This window comes from Eleginops maclovinus, chromosome 9 (genome assembly GCF_036324505.1).
Source record: "Eleginops maclovinus isolate JMC-PN-2008 ecotype Puerto Natales chromosome 9, JC_Emac_rtc_rv5, whole genome shotgun sequence".
NCBI lineage: Eukaryota > Metazoa > Chordata > Actinopteri > Perciformes > Eleginopidae > Eleginops > Eleginops maclovinus.
In genome coordinates this window covers 1,329,655-1,348,866 of record NC_086357.1, presented here as the reverse complement: position 1 = coordinate 1,348,866, position 19,212 = coordinate 1,329,655, and the positions used below count along the sequence as shown (strand labels likewise).

Sequence of the window (19,212 nt, the reverse complement as noted above, 5' to 3'; positions counted from 1 at the left end):
TTTAATCAAATTATTGGACATTTTTTAAACACATTTTAAGAATTACAATGAGTTTTATCTCTCGGACATGTTTTGTCCCTCATCTCAAGAATCCCTGGTACACAAATTTGCTCTATGTGTATTATCTTTAATCTGTTGCAGTAGACAGAACTGACATTGGAAGTCCAATATATAATGTGCTTTCAGTTTGAGTGATTTGAAGATACATTGTAGAGCTTTTATCGTAACAAAGTTTGTGTTTACATTCAGTATGTTATATACATCCTTTAGTCCTGACAATGAGTTGAATATTATTCCCTCCATCTGCAGATCATTTTGAAACCTGCATTGTTCATATTTATGTTTATGTTATACCAACACCAGTATTCCCTGCCCTTTCTGGCACACGGATGTGTTTCTTGGCTCATCCAGACTACAGAAAAACCCCCTCATGTTCATTCATCTTTGGTGCTATGCATGAAAAAAAAACGACCCAGGACCCAACACATTAAAACGGTTCCCAGGGGAGTTACTAGAAATGATGAACTCTACAGGGTACCTTTAAAGGTCTCCTATTATGCTATATTTAAACAATATATTGTAGGGCCATATCTACACAAAACATGTCTGTGAAGTGTTTTGCTCAAAAAACCAAACAGATCCCCCATTGTAGCATGCCTCATCCCCGTCTATTTCAGCCCTGTTCCTGAAGTGCTGATTCTGTGACTGTAGCTTTAGATGAACTAGCTGCTGCTGGCCACGCCCCTCTGGAGCGTCATGATCTTTCCTCTGAAGAGAGTTTTCTACCGGGAGAAACTCAGCTAAACGCTGCCGTGATTAAACGCCATATTATGTTCCAAACCATATCCAGCATTATCTCTGAAACACTTCTCAGTGTTTACCACTAGAACAGAGACATTATATGTATTATATACAACAACTCTAAGTCCCTCCTGCAGACATCCTGCTGAACACACAGACACACAGAGGTGCGGAGGGGATTCAGCTCACGAATGTATATGGGGGATGATAGGTTGGGACGTGTCACGTGTGCGGGACGTTGCCAGGAGTTCAATGTAAAGCCAGCCCACATTTCGGTTATGACGTTTAGAGATGTGGGTAAGGAGGAAAAGAGAGAGGGTTGTATTTTCTGACACTTTGTGAGTCTCCTTACACACCGGGGACACACATTTATGTATAAAAGACAGCAAAAAGTGCACTTTGCATAATAGGGGACCTTTAAGTTGTGTGCTATTGGACAGCAATTTTCACCTTTTGAAAGCAGAGTGATACTGAGCAGCGAAAACCACAGCAGTGGATCATCCCAGTTGACTCCTCTTGTAAACACAGTTAAACCCAACCCTTCTGAAACCGATACTGTATGCCTGTCCGCTTTGTTCAAAGCCGCCAGACTCTTCACAAAAACCATCATTTTACCATGCACAAAACAGGAGCTGTTGGTAAACTACAGATCAGTCTGTTTGCTGATGTTTGCTCCTAGGGCTGGGCGATAAAACGATAACGATATGTATCGCGATAGACACGTAATCAATATCAATAGAACATGCTTCGATAGAACGTTCGATTTTTTTTTTTTTCAAAGAGTGTAGCTCCTCTTTGAACCAGAGTGTTACCTTTATTGGCCACCGCTATCTAGGCTCCGTAGCCCTAGCTGGGATGCTCACCGTGACTCTGACAAGGCTTGTTGCTCGTTGGGATGTTCGGAATCTGTTTGAACACCTCCGTTGTATTGCTGTTCAGTACAGTAATGGTGATACAGACACTGTTTAACTCTGTTTTCTCTGCTTTCTTCTAAACTTTCCTCTCTCTGCTCACACCTCTCCAACTCTTGCCTCGGCTGCACTCCTCCTCATACACATGCACCCGCACAACTCCAAATCCCACAACCCCTTGCAGCTGCCTTCCTTTAAGGAGCAGGCCAGGCCTGCAACACTAGGGGTACGGTCAAATAGTAAAAAAAATCAGCTCCTAACGTCTATTCCTAAATCTACTACTCATCTACTATTCATTGTGGGACAGTATTTTCTCCTTTCCTTTCTAAAGGAAGGTCCAGTGTTCCCTAAGATAAAGGAAGTTATAAAGGAGGTTTCAGAGCTCCTTTTCTATCATCTACAGAATTCAAACAGCTCTTATCATGGCGGCCACTGAGGTACTTCTGAGTCATTTCGCTCCGTTAGGAGCCTTCCTAAGCACAACCCTAGGTTGCGAAGCAAGGTTGGTTGCACGAACAAAGGCACTCGTCCTCTGGTACCTACAGTAGACACGTATGGGGTGATCTCGTTGTGTCGTGTTTGTGTTTCTTGAAAAACAGAACCAGATGAGTGTCGCAGCGAGCGAGGAAATTGTCCACAAAAAAGGAAAGGTCAGCTCGCCAGTATGGCAGTTTTTTGGATTTTATCAGTCAGACCAAAGTCATGTTGTCTGCTAATTATGCAAGACCGTCGTACCCACCAAGACCGGTAATACAACCAACTTGTTTACCACCTTAGCCGCTCTCACCCTTTGGAGCACAGTTGCATTCGACAACGGCCAACAACATCTGTCGCTGCAACACCGCAAAAGCAGCAGCAGCAGCAGACCACTATGGAGAAGTACTCGGCATCAGTGCCTTATGCCTTGATAACTAATGAGGTGATTAAAATCAGAGGAAGGTTAGGTTTAAAATAAAATGTTTAAAGTATATTTTTCTCCTAGTCCTTATTTTAAATAGGTCATAAAATATATCAATAATTATTGATATGGACCGATATGAAACACATATATCGTGATACAGTTTTCAGCCATATCGCCCAGCCCTATTTGCTCCACAGCAGTACATTGCTTAAATGTTTTGTTCATAGCCCTCTCTGCTTCTCCAAACTGCGGTTGCACCAACCGCCACCTGCTCCAGGTACTCCAGGAACTTACGATAAACAAATACTTAATACTAACCCTCTCCCTACGTCCGCTCCATGCCTTTAACATTCCATCAGGGAACATTTGAACAGGAGCCATGCAGAGACTCTACTTCCAGGTTTAGGAAGTAATGGATTACATGTAACGAGATTAATAGTCAGGACACAGAAGGTAACTGTATACGATTACATAAAAAAATCAGTAATCAGATTTCTATTATTCAGGTAATCCAAAAGTAACAGAAAGTAATCAGATTACATTATTTTTACATTGTGATACTTAGATTACGTTAATGTTTACATTTGTTTACATGTAACTAGCAATAGTAACCAATTACATTTCAAAGTAATCATCCCAACCCTGCATACTGAAGAGAAAGCTCCACTTGGATCTTCTCACCCTCCCTGCTAATGTCACTTATATCAGCTCCTGCTTCACCTTGTTGCCAGGCAGCACACACTGCTGTCCTGTGAGCAGGTCACAGTGTGCAGGGGTCAGCTAGATGCCTGTAGCGTGTACGCATGGCTGTATATAGTGTGTGCCAGGGCTCCGACAGGTTGTTGGATGACATGGTGTCTGGTGGTGGTCCACACAGGCTCCAGTTACTGGATGTTTCACGTACTAAAGGTCAGTCTGTTGACCTGATTCTTGAGGTCAGTGATGCAGTCCTCATGTTTCACCGTTTCATGCCAACACATCCGAAGCTTCCTGATGGAGCTGCCTGAGGCTTCAACGTGTAACACATCTCAGAGGCTAACACAGCCACAAGCCACAGCCAAACAGACAGGGCCCATTAAGGGGGGCAGAAGCCTAGTATTGATTCATAAGGGTTTTCTGATAGCTCTTGTGTTTTTTTGATTGTCATCGTGTTTCAGGTTAGTGAGTTAGTGTTTTCAAAGCCCTTTCAAGAACTGCTTAATAAATAAAAAATAATATTGATAAATTACTTTTCTTTGTCTTTCCACCGTTAAAAAGGAGTGAAGAAGTCTGGAGTTTCCGGACTCTGTAAATTCTAAAAAAGTATTTTTAACATATAATTGAACATTATGTAGTCTACTGACCCCACATCAGTTCCTAAAATGCTGGCAGTTTTACAGTTTGGAGTAGGACAGGGGTGCTTGCCTTTCTCACAGAGGACATTTGGAGTTGCTGAACACAGCTGCAGCTAACTTAAGTACGGTGTGTGTGTGTGTGTGTGTGTGTGTGTGTGTGTGTGTGTGTGTGTGTGTGTGTGTGTGTGTGTGTGTGTGTGTGTGTGTGTGTGTGTGTGTGTGTGTGTGTGTGTGTGTGTGTGTGTGTTTAACTGCTGCCTAACTTCACAGTAGTATACTGACTCCACCTGGTCCTTCTTTCTGTTTCTACAAACTGGGGACACCATCTCCTGTGCCTCATACTGCCCCTGTTCCAACCACATGATCAGGGCCAGTCAGGAGCTTTGCATTGGTAATCAACATTCAACCCTGGTAAATGTTGAAAGAACCACTTGGACTTCAAACACACAAGGTCACACACAGACACACACAGACAGACACACACACACACACACACACACACACACACACACACACACACACTAAAACCCCAGCTTCTCCAGGTATTCGTCACCAGGAAATACCAGGAAGTGAGTCCCCGGCTTTCAGCCCTAGTTTATTATGACAATGTCTGATGCTATTCTCCCATTCTCAATATAACATGAGCTCGAGCACATAAAACAGACGAGCACCAAATGGTTTGATGTATTGAGATGAACCTGTAATCATTGATATAGTTATTACAAAAATGTAAAAGACAAGGTCAGCCCTTTTGCTTGTTCTACATTCCTATGTTGTTTCACTCAGAAATAGCCGGCTGTGTTCTCTGTGGGTTATTTTTGTTGTTTGTGTGTTGATTGGCCAGTTCATACAGTCCGTGGTAACCCCTCAGTAGATCACAAGTGTTTGTCACATAAGTGTTCATAAATAATAGGCCCTGCCAGCCCCCTCTCCTCTGGCCTGCTCTGAGACGGACAGCATGGCTGCTAAATAACTGCTGGGATCGATAGCTGTCATTGCAGCTCAGTGAGCCCGGCCATCTGAAATGTCTGAGCAGTTTGTTTATTTTCTTGTTTTCTCCTGCAGGCCTGCAGTGGAGGGATGCAGATTGTATCCTGCAGTATGGACTTTCTGTTGACACATGTAAACATGCAGATGTGTTGCTATTTTAACCTCTTTTTGTGATAGTGTGAGAGGAGGTAAACAACAACATGACACCCTCTGAACTCCTCAACCCACTGGTGATCACACCGCTGATCACAGCCAGACACTATATCAAGTGAAATGATCCATGAACCAATTCGTCAGGACATGTAACCAAAACTAAGCTACAAAGTAGTGATCCTTTAAATAACTTTATCCGGCATGTCTCCATTAAAATGTTGACGTAAAGGAAACCATCTGCAGGTGCTGTTTAACATTTTATATTATAAGCTCCTCAGCCACTTGATAAACTATGAACGTCACAAACAAGCACATGACCAAAATTCAGTGACACTGAGCAGAGGACGAGAGAGGTTCTAAAAATATAAATATTTCATTATGTGTAGCATCTGTAGCCCCCTTTTTTACTAACAATACAACATCAATTTTATTTTTCCACATTTTGTAAAACAGATGATCAAATGATTTTTTGAAAGATGAATGACTGCTGTTTGTTTAGAGGTGCAGGACTGAGTGTTGCAGTGAACCTGAGAGAAAGGGATGGACTGAGTGGCCTTCGCTGCTGTATTGAATCTGCAGTTTGCCCTCCAGGTACAATTGACATGAAGGTGCACTATATTGTTTATAGTAAAGTACAGAAGCAACCACCTGCGTAAACAGCAGCCCCTGCTGGCTCCTTCTGGGACATGGTCTCAGCTCCAACAGCTCACTGGTCCTCCACATAAACAAGTTTCACAGTTTGTGACTCTCTGCCCTCTAACATTCTCCTCTGTCCACAAAGCCCTCTTATTTTCTGCCCCCGGCTCAGAGTGCATGGAACGTGTGCACTTTCTAAACATTTCTCTGTCACCTCATCCCTCAGCGGGTCAGCCTCTGTGTATTGTTGGCAACCAGCGTTTCAGTGGTCAACACATCCTTCAGGGTGTCATTCAGATAAACCGTGTGGTTGTTAAGGTGGAAAGCAGAAGGATATATCATGGTCAGTTAGGAGGCGAAATGACACAGGAGAAGGACAACACTGAGTGTTACAAAAGGGAAGTAGAGGTCGCCAATACAGGGATCTGAACACATACCCTGTAGCAATCTTCATTATGGCCACCACATGTGTTTTAATTTAGCCCCGTGCTACCACATGAGGAAGCAGCAGGAAGTTCAAGTCTCTCCAAACCCATGCAGGCCGACCTACATCCTGTGCACGCTGCTGTTTGCTCCATTCGGGACTGTAGTGGTATACAATAGACGCCAAATAAGTTTTATCTCTATCCCGTCGATTTGTGCAGTCATTTGTTGTTGTTGAGTTTTTAGTTTTCTTCCCATTGCTTGTGGCTCCCCTCTCTGCTCTTAGATTTTCAAATATCTGTTTGCAGGGGGATGTGTCAGTTCCGAACAGATGACCTAGTTTTTTACACACGCACATTACAATCTTACAAACACTGAAAGGCCCCTCTACATACATTGCATTGCTGCGAACACTCTGAAATGCATCATCCCTTTTATAGGAAATCAGTGTACAGCAAAGATTTGAATGGCTGTGGAAAATGTCAATTATGGAATTTGTAAATTTTTAATTATCGTCGGCTGCTCTGTACACAGCTGCTCTGCAGTTGACTTGTTATTTTTTTCTCAGCATTTAATTGGAGCTGAAACAGCATGACCTATTTTGTTTGGAGAGAATGTATACTTTATCTGTGCCTCCTCAGAAGGTGGCCTTGAGCTTAATATGCAGCGCTGTGATGATTCTTCTCAATGCATTCAAGATTACTCATAACCTGTTTAACTGGATTACATAAGGACACTAACATGTGATTCCTTCACAAACTTCACACATTCTTCAATTAAACATGCAGCTGCCAGAAAAATGACGAAGAACATTTCCCCGTAAAAAACATTATTTATGTCTAGACAAGGCTTTTTATATGAACTGCATTACCTCCTGCTGCTGCTGAAGCATCCTGACATCAGCTGTGGGATCGAAACAGCGGCAGACTTTTATTATCACGGAGATAAGTCCTGCTTCTGTCCGGTCAGTCTGGAAGTCAGTAATGTAAAAACACACACCGGCTCAGAGCTGTGTTAAAGATGTGTCTCTGCAGTGTGGAATCAAATCAAGCCTTCCACTCTAAATTGCTCTTTTTTTTTTTTTAAGATACAAAGCTTTTTTTAAGTGTTTAACCCATATGTATGATTCCACACACACGGCATACTACAGCCCCCCCCCAAAACACAACCACACACGCAAACACACACTTTCTCAGGGAAGGGATCCTGTGACTGATCCAGAAATCCCTTCATTGTTTCCCTCAAACAGAGTGGCCTAAGCTGCTTTAATCACTCGTTTAGTGTTGCTGCAACAAATGCTTTTTCAGATATCCCAATCCAACACAAAATCCAATCCCTCATGAACCCTAACTATTAATGTCCATTTGTTGTTATTATTACTATTATTTTAATGAGCCATTTCCTTTTCAAAGGCTCCGTGTCCACTTCATTGACATCATTGTGATTATGTGAGACAAAGAGCCAGGATGTGAGTGAGAGTTAAGCTTCTCTTAAAGCCCGACTTAGAGCTGCAGCTCCCTTGCCACTGAGGAGCATTTTGTTTAAGTCCATCATCATTTAATCTGTGAATAAATACGTCTGTGAGTGATTATGTCTTTCTTTAGTTTGTGCCGATCGCGCAGAAAAATTTGAAGCTATTGTGAAAGGTAAGACAATTGCTCTTGGTTAAGGTGCTACGGAGCTGAAGGAAGTTGAACTGAAGCACAGCTGACAGGCTGCAGGCTCTCCACTGCATTCCTACTTTTCCTCGTCTAGTTCTCTCTCAGCTCAGTGGAAGTGCTGTTTATGCTCTGGCTTTCATTGTTTTAGCACAAAAAGTGCTGGCTTGAATATGAGGATACAGCTCACAGTTGCTCAAAAGCTCAAACGAAATCAGAGTTATTCTCCAGAAGAAATTATTTTCTAAAGAAATACACGATATTGATACTGCACACCAGCCTATTCAACAGCTGTTATCACAGGCCACTGCTGAGCTTTTGTCTCACACGGGACAACCACAGAGCTCCCCCTGGTGAATGTGCTTGTGACCTATCCATCCATCCACCCTGAGTCCCCCCCGACCCGGGCTTTGTTACTCTTTTTTTTTTTGTTGTTAAAAGCTGACTAACAGATGCTGGCATCCTTCACAGCCAAATAAGAAAGTAGAGAACAAATGAACAGGATTTATTTATTCTCTGTTGTGCCTAAATTAGGTGCATAATAACATATCAGTATATAATCAGTATATCATCAATCTACAGAGGCTCTGCTTAAAATGAGAGCAGACTTCAAGAGCCTCACTAAAGGCCAGGATGTGGCCTGCAGCAGACTAGGTGAGGCTTGACAGGTCCTCGATCGTACAGTCAAAAATGAGCACAACTGGTGGGTACAGTGCTGTGTAAGACTAGCTGTGGACAGACGGCACAGAACAGGACATAGGATCTTATTAGAGATGTTGTGAAAATGTTTGCCAATATTTGTCAGACTGATGTCTCATTTCTCTCTGGCAGCCCTTCACATGCTACACTATATACTATAAAACTGCTTCGATATTTGTTAATAAGATAACTGGTGCAAAGTTATCACATGGAGCAGCTGTTAAACTACAAACATATACACATCGAGTCAATAAGCCGTGGCATCAAGTGCTTTTGGTCTCATATTTTTTTTAAAGTCATGAACACATTTATATGTCGCCACAAGCAGAGTGCACTTGGCTTTGATGTGTCTTACAGATCTATTCCACAGCAGTCGGTGGTCTGCTGATAGTTCCTGCTCCCCTGCTCTCCTTAGAGGTGTGGATGTGATGAGAACAGTTGTCTCTCTCATTCACTCAGGGAAAACTCAGAGCCTGAGGTTTGTTCTTAGCGGGACACGGTGCTGTCAGGTGAGAGCGCGCACCGAGCCCCCCCCACTCCACTCCTCACTTAATCAGTTCTGACACAATGCCAATTCCACAGTGTGCAACAGCCGGCTGTGTTGCTGGATGTGACAGTGGGCAGTGATCAGCTCCCACTCTCTGTCCCCCATCCTGCTGCATCAGGCCGCTCGCAGCACTCACACACTGGTGTTGTTTCTGATTCTGAGTGGTCTGGCATTTAACCACAGTTTTGTCCAGGGGACGGCATTTGATGGTCCATCAGGATGCCTTCAAGTAGTATTACAACCGATTTGCCATTATAAAGCAGAAGCCAGATGACCTGGAACTATAAGCCCCGTCATACTGAGAAAACAGTGGAAAATAGGTGCAGCTCTTAACCCGGACGACTCTGAATTTAAGCACTAACTTCAATGAAACAGAGGCTGAGTGTCCTGAGGGCGTAGGAAAACAATTTACTGAGCAGAGCCAGACATAACTTGAGAAATCGTGTCTGCAGCAGCACGTATGGCTGCTGTATGGTTTCTATTGTTGCCGCTGAAAAGATGAACAGGAACTGCGAAGCAATCATAAAGCATGCAGGGAAGCAATTTCTTTCTCTTATTCAAGTGAAAAATTATTCCGTGCTGTCACAAAAGACTCCCTAACAAGGTGCTTTAAACTCTCTGGCAGTGCATTGCTGCGGGGTGTCAAAGAGTGGATAAGCTATAAATGAAGCTTAAACTCAAAAGTCTGTTTCTGGTAATAGCAGCATTTCGTTCCCTCTTCAATGTGCTTTTGATGTGGAGCAAAGATTAACAGTGTTAAATCGTCCTCTCCACTGTCTCAAAGGAACAACACGGGAATAATGAGCAGGTTGTTGACAACAAGAGCGCTTCTTTAAAGTCTGTGAACATTAGACAGACTTTTCTTTTGTTCAGGTTCTTGTATTAGAATAAATCCCAGCTATATCGACCATTGTGTATTATTTAAGTTTAAAGCGAAGCGACAATATCCAGCCACTGAGGATTCTGTTATCTGATCCTGCTGATGTGACCCTGACTCTTCCTTTTGGATATCCTGAGGATGTGGGTCCAGCTGATTTCAGTGTAGGAAGATTTGCATGTTGTCGATCCCTCAGGGTTAATGAGGCCTTCTGTTTGGGCTTCCATTATCGGCCCGCTGCGTCCTGGCGGCCGAGCCACCGCCATGCATTGTAAACCTCTCTTATGATACACAGTGGATGGTGATCAGACCTCAGAGCTCTCCTTGTCTCTGGAGATAAACGCCATCACAAACCAGCCTTACCACTGTTCATGTATTGTTAAAATTACACAAACTGTTTCCTGTCTCAATCATTCCTCAGGATCTGCCCTGATTGGTTCACTTCGCTCATGTAGTGACTGAGCTGCGCCATGCAACATCAAGACAGCCTTCTAATAACCTCATTTCAACTTGAAATTCATAGATATTCAGTGTTGTTTCTCTTAGCTGGAAAACATTGCACAAATCAACCCATACTCTCAGCAGAAATATCCTAGTATCCCAAAACTAAATAATACCATCCATGTTTTTTTTTATTATTTACTGATTGTTCTCGCATGATTTTGATGGAGATGAGGTTAGCGGATCCAGCGACACTCAAAGGTCGATAAACCGCCTGACAGCAAGCAGCAGGACGAAGTGTTGAGTGATCCATAACATTTGGACTAAACTGTTCCTTAACTGTTGGTTATTTTAAAGTTGTATATGTTTTATTCCAAGTGGAATCAATAAAGTCTTGAACTGTTTTACTTGCCTTAAGCTGTAGGAACTATCTGGCGTGCGAGGCGCTGCATGTCATGGCGTCTGAAGAAGCCTGGCCCCCGCTCCCATCATCTGACCCGCTCCTCATAGTGTTCCCGTCCTCTTTTAAATCCTTCTTCTGTTCTGCTGAACTCTGGAACAGTCTTCCCTGCTCCATCAGGCTCACTGAGTGATCCTTTCTACAGGTTGGCCTTCTGATGAAGGCATGCTGTTGCCTTTAGTTTTGATCATGTTGTTCATATGCTTTAATTCTTCTCCACGTGTATACTTATATCTGTATGTTTGCATTTTCGCCTGTATGTGAAGCACCTAACACGATTTTTATTGTTTTTATTATTGTACTTTTGCATCAATAATGCCAGGAGTAATTACTCTTTCAGGCAACACAAAAACCTTTCTTCACTCAGTCTGATATTGATAAATGGGATTGCTCTACGCGACACACTAAATCAGAACGGTGGCTAACGTCTGCCGGCTCCCAGATGTCACAATTAGGAAGACCTCAAAGGTCAGCTCAGATCCGGCCGTGTCACAATATTGAAAATCAAATCTACTTTAAAGATCCTGTCGGCCGCAGACCTAGGGAAGGTCAACGGAGTGTCACTGATTCTGAAAAAGCTCAGCCGTGCAGCACGGAAAGAGTCAGGTTCAGGCCTCCTGGGTGTCTGCAAAGGACACACACCTGTGACGGGATTGCGCCGTGAGCTGGGGCACGTGGGGGAATGGGGGGGGGCTTCATTCTATGGCTCTGCAGATGATTGGCAGAAAATGTCAGGAGCAAGACGTCCACCACATACAGACACACAGCGGGCAGATGTCAGACACTGCATGATAAGAGGGAGGGTCACAAGGGAAGGCAGGAAGTGGCGTCTTCACAGAGTTATGTCATCCTTCTGATCCTCCCAGACTAGGCCCAGCTTGCACCTTCATGCTGTGTGACTGAATAAATATCCCTGACCTATCACCCAAATGTAGCAGACTCAAAAGTAGTTCCCCTCTAATGTTGTCCTTCTGTTTCCCTTCCCTTATCATTTTTTTTCCAAAACACAAGGATTACTCAGGGTCACAGCTTTTTCCACATTCTTGTATTTCACAGAAGGACATGTACAGCCTTCTGGGCTGCACACCACTGGGGCCTGAGCCAGGGTCAGGTATCTCAGAGGGAGGAGGCAGACTGAAACCCATCCACTGCATTTTAATTACACTCTGTGTGTTCTGTTTGACCTTCAGAGAGTGCTTTATCCTGTTTTATTGAAGTCAGGCTTTTTTTTTTAATCTTTAAGTTCGACGTGGACATATTTTTGTTCAGCCAGATATCCTCGCACATTTCTCTGCGTTTAAATACAGGTGACATTCATCAGGGTGGTGGGAATAAGTGAAAGAGATGACTGAGACGTTCTTGATTGCCTTGCTAGGCTTTTGTAAATCACAACTCTTCTCCCCCCCCAGGGCAACCCTCACATGGCCCACCCTGAGGATGAGCTGGAGCGCCTGACCAAGAAGATGCTGTTTGACATGGACCACCCACCGTCTGAGGAATATTTTGGTAAGAAACCTGGTTCATCTCACACACACTTAGGCTTTTGGACATCAGGAGGAAAAGCTAGTATGTGTTAATGTTGCAGCAGCAGCTTTGGTTTCAGGGTCCCGATACATGGGGCTACCTGCTTTTTTCTACTAAGGAGCATTTTAGCCAGTAACACAAATGAAATCATCATAACTTTAAAATCAAACGGCTGAGTTAACACACAGTCTGGAGCTCTTCAATTACTGATCGATAATATACATTCCAGTTCAGACAGCATCTATTCACCAGCACACTGTTGCACTTCTTTAGCTCCTTCCTCACAGATGTACAGAAGCAAAGATAATTTCTGCTGTTAGTGCTCCTCCAGCCTCCGACACCACAGCCGTCTCTTCACTATTCCAAGGTGAGAGCAGCAATGTGGCCAAAATGATCCCGTGAGTCACCGTTTGAGTCACATGTCACAATAAGTCAACTAAACGCTTTCCACATGTCCATTTTATTCTTTCCTTTAAACGTTTTGGGGGTTTTGAATGAACATAAAATGTTGTCATAATAACAAAGACTTACAAAGGGAAAAGGAGGATAAGGAAACCAAAGAAAAATAAAGCTAATTGTGGTAATTGTGCCCTGTGTCTCATTCCTCTGGGACATTTTTTCGTCCCACAGAGGGGAAAGGTACGCTGTTACAGCAAAAGTGAAGAGACAAAGAGACATCATAAAATATTAAAGGTCAAAATAGAAATTACAATTTAGAAAATGACACATCCAGGTGGAATATTTGAAATGTTTTCTTAAATGAGTGTAGCATGTTTGAAATAGTGTGATAGCAGCCAGGTAACAGTAGTAGTATATATTGCACAGGTAATTACAGAAGTTGAATTGTTTGACTAAGAGATAGCAGCCAGTAATAATTATTATTACAAAGCGGTTTATATATTGCCTATTAGTGAAGCTGCATAACAGAGGTGATATAGAAAGTATCCGCAAACCAATGCCACGTTTAGTAATAAAACAATGTGATGGGGTCAATATAATAAGACTGAGGTAAGGTTTCCCCCATCAGCCCACCTGGTGACCTCTTCGGTTTGTCTCACAGGAACAGTGTTTGTGGAGAATGGCTCCAGGCTACAGTACAGGTGTGTCTGATAGCGAGGAGGTTCACCTCGTATTCCTGGTGCCTCGTATCTGTTGATTTCCAAGTGCAGACACCGCAGCATATCAAGCAGTCTGGGAAGCAGTCCTCAAGGTAGAGTCTCATAACTGTATCTGCGGGATCAAAGGATGAGCCCCGACTCCTGCTCGGGGTTTAATGAGAAAGAGCGATAAAAGCTTTGGACAGATGAAACATCCTGATTTGATAAAACTCTGTATCTTGTTTGATTGTCCAGAGTTTTTTTTTTTACAGTTTTCCTTCTCTGTAGCTCTTGATTGAATTTACCCTAATTTAAAACTATATAAAACTGGGATTAAACAAAATACCAATTTCAATACTATTGCGCAAAATATGATTCAAAAGCAAAAGGATTCGCTCCGTGTATATTTCATTTGTGTTTTTCCGCCCTCTGTACCCTCTGCTGCCAGCGAGTGCCATCCCTCTGCTCTGCTCTAGCCTTTAATCCCCTTGGCCCTGGAATTAATTCCCATGCCCATTAGATACCTCACTCAATGCATTCAATAGGACTCTGCAGCAGGCTTTATATCAGCACATAATCACACAGCGCACCATGAGAGCATGTGTAGGTGTATTATAGCCACAGGGACATGTATTTAACTGGTATTAAGGGATATTCGGCTCCACGTTGGTTCCGCTGATGTAAAGACCTTAATTGGTCCACATTAAACATAGGTCAAATGGATCTGCTGGCTTAAGCAAAGTGTAGTCATTTTACAGAGGAATGGCCCCTCAAAGCGTGGTTGGCCTCATTTTTAGGTGAGTGCATATGCGCGCCGTCCCGGCTTGAACTGTGCACTGCCATACCATGCAGCTGCCACTGTGCAGCTATAAGGCTGAGTGGCTCAAGGCAAGTGAAGCAAGGACAAGGGAGTTGAGAAATGGGTCATATGTGAGCTGAGGTAGCCAGAACAAGTTAGGGATAGCGTGTGCGTCCCTAGCTGACAGCGGCTGGATGTTACTGGTTTGGGAGGGGGGGGGGTCATCTTGTGGTTAAACAAGGCGACAGCTGAATTCACTGACAGAGAGGAAGGGGATGGGCCTATGACTGAGGTGACTGCAGGGACTCATTAAGAGCGAGTTCAAGCACAGGCATGGTGCTCTGCAACTCCTCAGAGCCCCTGTCCTCCCCCGCTGAGAAAAATGTACATATAGCGCAACGGTAACGTTAAAATTAACTTTAGTCCGGCGTTTTCTTAACTGTATATCCAGGGCTGAGGAATAATCAGTCCCAGAGCACAAGCCTTTTGTAATTACAAAGAATCTAATAGCACACAACACTTTTTTTGTGCGGGGTACAAGGGGAAGAGGGCTAGCAGTTGAAACCCTAAGGCTAGTAATTAACAAGATTAATCAAAGTGGGGCTGCGATCTCTGGATTGGATCATTGTCTTCCTATAGCAAAAGTTTTATTGGTGCCACTAATTTCTTTGATGAGCTTCTAATTTGAATCCACTATAGTGAGCTTCCATTGGTCCAGTGGGGGTTAATTGAATTGAATTAACGTTATCATATCACAAGGAAACTTTTCAGTTGGGTTACGCAACATTATCAACTTCAGTGAAAAATTACACCAGTCACGGAATCCAAGTCTGTTTCGTGGTCAAACAGGGGCCTAAAAAGCAGCCGTTTTCACACCTCAAACTGTAAAAACCTGAAAATGATGCGCTTTGAAAGAACGGCTTGCCTTGCAAGAAACCCAGTTAGCGAGCCAAAAATTCCTCCTATGATTGAAGCTTCTTTGAAAAGCAACTGATTAGTCCTGATTTAGAGTTCCAGATTAGATTTGAGTAATCTGAAAGAGCCTTTTCTCCAAATGTCATCATCCGTCATATTTAATCCACTTAGGTTGTGCGTAGGTGTTCTGTGTTTGTGGAAATCTAATAAGACACAGCTACTCAGCTTGCAGTACACATGCCTTGGCGTTTGTGCATTGGAGGAACTTACAACATTTTGTCATCGCTACATTCCTGTCAACCAAAATCAGGACATAAAGCTGAATAATTGAAAGGATGAGATGCTTTGCATTATTTACAATTAGCTATGATGATACTTATGCAGTGTAGTTCACACTGCCGCAGAGAATCTGTTTTTATTTCCTCCTTTAAAACAAAATGACAAGTTAAGAGTTGCTTCATGCATCCCAGACTCAGTGTTCAACTGTATAGAATTAAGAGAGATGTGAAATTTTAATATCTGATAAATATTGATGGGATTTTACGGTGAGCATTGGCATAAATGTTTTTGTAATGTTTCAGATGGTAGAGAGCTAGTCATTGGAAAGGAGATCATCAGGGCATACTGTACTGCGCGCAGGACCCAGAGCTGTCGGAAAGCCTTTCCTGCTGTTTGAGCTAGCCTTTGTTTTATGATAAGAGCCAAAGAAGAAAAGGCAGGCTTTGCCATTTTCCCTCATAATGTCAGCTGGAGGAATCCTCATAATTTATAAGACACCTCACATGAAATGTTCATGAGGAATCTTGGAAGAGATACAAATGGCAGCGCAGCTCCAGCAGCAGCACAGGCCGGAGTGCTCCATTCAGCCGAGGTAATTGGGTCAGAGAAAGTTTAGGTTCACATAGTGCTTGTTGTGGAGCTGCTTATGTTTCCTTACAACACAACTGAGCATCATAACTTAATGTATTAATAGGCTTCCAATTTAGACAGCTTTGTGTATTGTCTAAGATACTCTGGTGGAGTTCATTAGCATATTACTAAGGTTGCCCTCAGCAACCTCTCAGGAGTTTGCTTTTAGATGTGCCTCTACATGTCATAACAAGTGGGATGTGTGTCAGAGTAAAACCTTTCTACTGGTATTAAAAGACTGCCCCCCCCCCCCCCCCCCCCCCCCCCACACACACACACACACACACACACACACACACACACACTCCACCTCCACAGTCTCTGAATGCCTTTGGCCAACCATCTCCCCAAAAACAGCTTTGTTTCCATCAGTGTGAAGGTGTTCCTTTAAAGTCGGCTTCATTCTGCGTGTTTACACGAAGAAAACAAAGGCTCTGTATGCAGGGCCAATATGATGCCACATCTAGATGTATAGACCTCTCCGTACAGGAAATGCAGATTTAACTACTTTACATTAAATTGTAGAAATGGGGCGGGGGGGGGCGTAAAAGTTGTATTATTCACACCCAGTATTTGATTTTATCTGTTTTTTCAGCTAAATCCAGTCCATATATTTACATCCTTTAAGCACCTCTGTGGTTTAATGTAGTTTGTGGCGCGACCACCACGCCCACCGAGGATTCTAATTACCCATCATGCCTAAAGGTATGTGTTTGTCGTACGTGTTGGCTGACCATTGTTACTGTTGATTCTACTCATTCTTTCTCATTGATCAGCCTCACTTCCTGCTACAGCTGCTTCACATTTAAGCTTCAACCGGCAGGACGGATTTCTACCAAACACAACAGCTCATGCTGCAGGAGGTCACATCATGGTTGCCTTTTCATTTGACTGACTGCTGTATTAAAACACTGTGACTGGATCTGGCTGCTGTGTACACACACACACACACACACACACACACACACACACACACACACACACACACACACACACACTCTTACACTCATCTCAGTACTTTAGTGTGAAGCCAAAGTTGCTGCAGTAACACACCAAGATAAACATGACGTTACATGGTAATAACGAAACATTGCAATTTCAGATATACTTAAAACAATAACATTAGATTGAGTTTGGTGGCATCCATTGCTCTAAAATCCACATATAAATGCATCTTAAAACTGGATCTGTCAGACGACCACACTGCTGACACATGCACAAAGGCAACCAATTTAAACGCATTAAAATAACCGATTTCTCTGTGTGAGACAACATTTAGGATAATGTTAGTACACAACTCAACCACATAGATATAATAGCTTTGGCCGTTTTTAGACATTTTTAATGTGGAATGTAACACATTATACCTTTATAAATACAAAGAGCAAGAATAAATTACATGTACATGTGCAAAATAAAGAAAAGGATGAAACAGTTGTCCTTTTCCTTAGCTATTAGTTTTAACTTGCCTCCTTTTTTCTCCTCAAACACCCTTTAGTTTGGCTGTAAGAGTTGGTTTTTGTTGCTCACTGCTCTGTGTATGTTGAAGCCTCCGCTATGAGACAGAGGAGCATAATGCTGCTGGAAGGAGGTCAGCGACCACCCAGGGGCAGGGGGCGTCATGTGAGGCGGTCTGGTGACATGGCAACTCGTCTAAATCCTATGCATCACTATACCTCCTACAGTGGATTATAATGTACCACTGCAAAAGACCAGATTATACAACACAATAGCCCGGGATGATCCATCGTAGCTGCCTTTACAAGAGGAACGCAGTATGTGTGTCAGTGTGAGGCTGCGGATCTGACTTCCAAGACCCCTCTTTCTAATGTAAATAATGTTGATGGTAAATTTACAAATGTATCAAAATGAAGAAATTCTCCCGCTGTTTCTACGGTTTAGAATCCTGTTCTTTTATGAATTCAATCTTAGCAGTTTTTTGGAATGTCATCATCTTGTAATTGTATCCATTTTGTTTTCAGTACTTCATCATATCCATTTCTGTTTTGGGCAGCGGTGGCAGTTCCATAAAACATGTTTTTGCAGCATAGTTTATGGGTCCTCTCTGCCATTTGTGTCCTCTCATTATCCGATGCCAGCGCTGCCGCTGACCTCTCTGTGTTGCTTTCTAGTTTCTCAGCTGATGCACAGTGCCAGCATGAGGCTTCTCTCCTCGCGACAGAAGTCTGCTTTTGGCAGCAGTTCACTTGAGGTGACCGACCCCCCTCCCTTTCCCTCATCCTCCTCACCCCTTCCTCCCCCGCCAGGCTCGGCGCTTGCTATCCTGCCTCGTTGAGACAGCTCCACTGAGGCTTGCAAGATCAGCTGCCGTGCGAGCCCAGCTGAGGCTCCCGGGCACTCACGTTGCTAGATTTCATTTGTGAGTGAGCGTTTGACCTCAGGAATCAGTAGACGTCCGCATGCTCATGCACGCAAACGCAGGCACAGTTTCCAGCACACACGAGTGCGCACGGATAAATAGCGTACAAACAAACAGACGTCTTTGAACTCGCAGCCTGCCCACATACTGTGCAGCACACACACTCACCTGTTCCTCTCTCTCTCCCTCTCTCTCACCCCATGCGTCAGCCCCACTTGCTTCCTGGCACCCCTCCATGTCGCTCCTGCCAACCTGCTTCCAAAACATGTAACCTACACCCGGCCCCCCTCGCTGCGCGGCCCTGGGCCCTGACAGGAAGAGCAGTAATGCTTAGTGGCAGCGGCTCGCCTCTCCTCCTCCTGCACCGTGGCCGCAGCAGTTCTGCAGATTGCTGTTTGCTGACATTGGGAATGAGATTAAAGGCAGGGGTTAGGAACGAGGCATTTTCCGATATTGAAATGCAGCGATGACAGCTTTTTCTCTTGTCATACCAAGGCGACTGAAGGCCACTGCATTGTCAGGCGGCGCGGGCGGCAATCTGAAGCAACAAAGTAGATTAACCTAGAGGGGAAAGAGATGAAACAGCACACAAATCCAGCCTGTGGCACTTCAGTAGCTGGCAGTTACACTCCAAACGTGTTCCACTGAGTTTATTTTCTGCTGTAAACCACGCGCTGACCTATTGTTTATGTCTTTAATTAAGCGTGAAGAATTTATCACAACTTTATGCCTTTGTTTGGCCCATCTTTTTAACATG

General features: G+C 43.5%; 1 protein-coding gene across 7 annotated transcripts in view; it reads left to right on the top strand.

Moving 5' to 3' along the window:
- The window catches only part of lpp (LIM domain containing preferred translocation partner in lipoma), a 143,791-nt gene that overhangs the window by 89,292 nt on the left and 35,287 nt on the right, over nt 1–19,212 (top strand). For all 7 annotated transcript variants that reach the window (XM_063891009.1, XM_063891011.1, XM_063891010.1 and 4 more), the window contains one exon: nt 12,241–12,337. In XM_063891009.1, the coding sequence (XP_063747079.1) occupies nt 12,241–12,337 (97 nt within the window). The remainder of the gene's footprint in view (nt 1–12,240; nt 12,338–19,212) is intronic.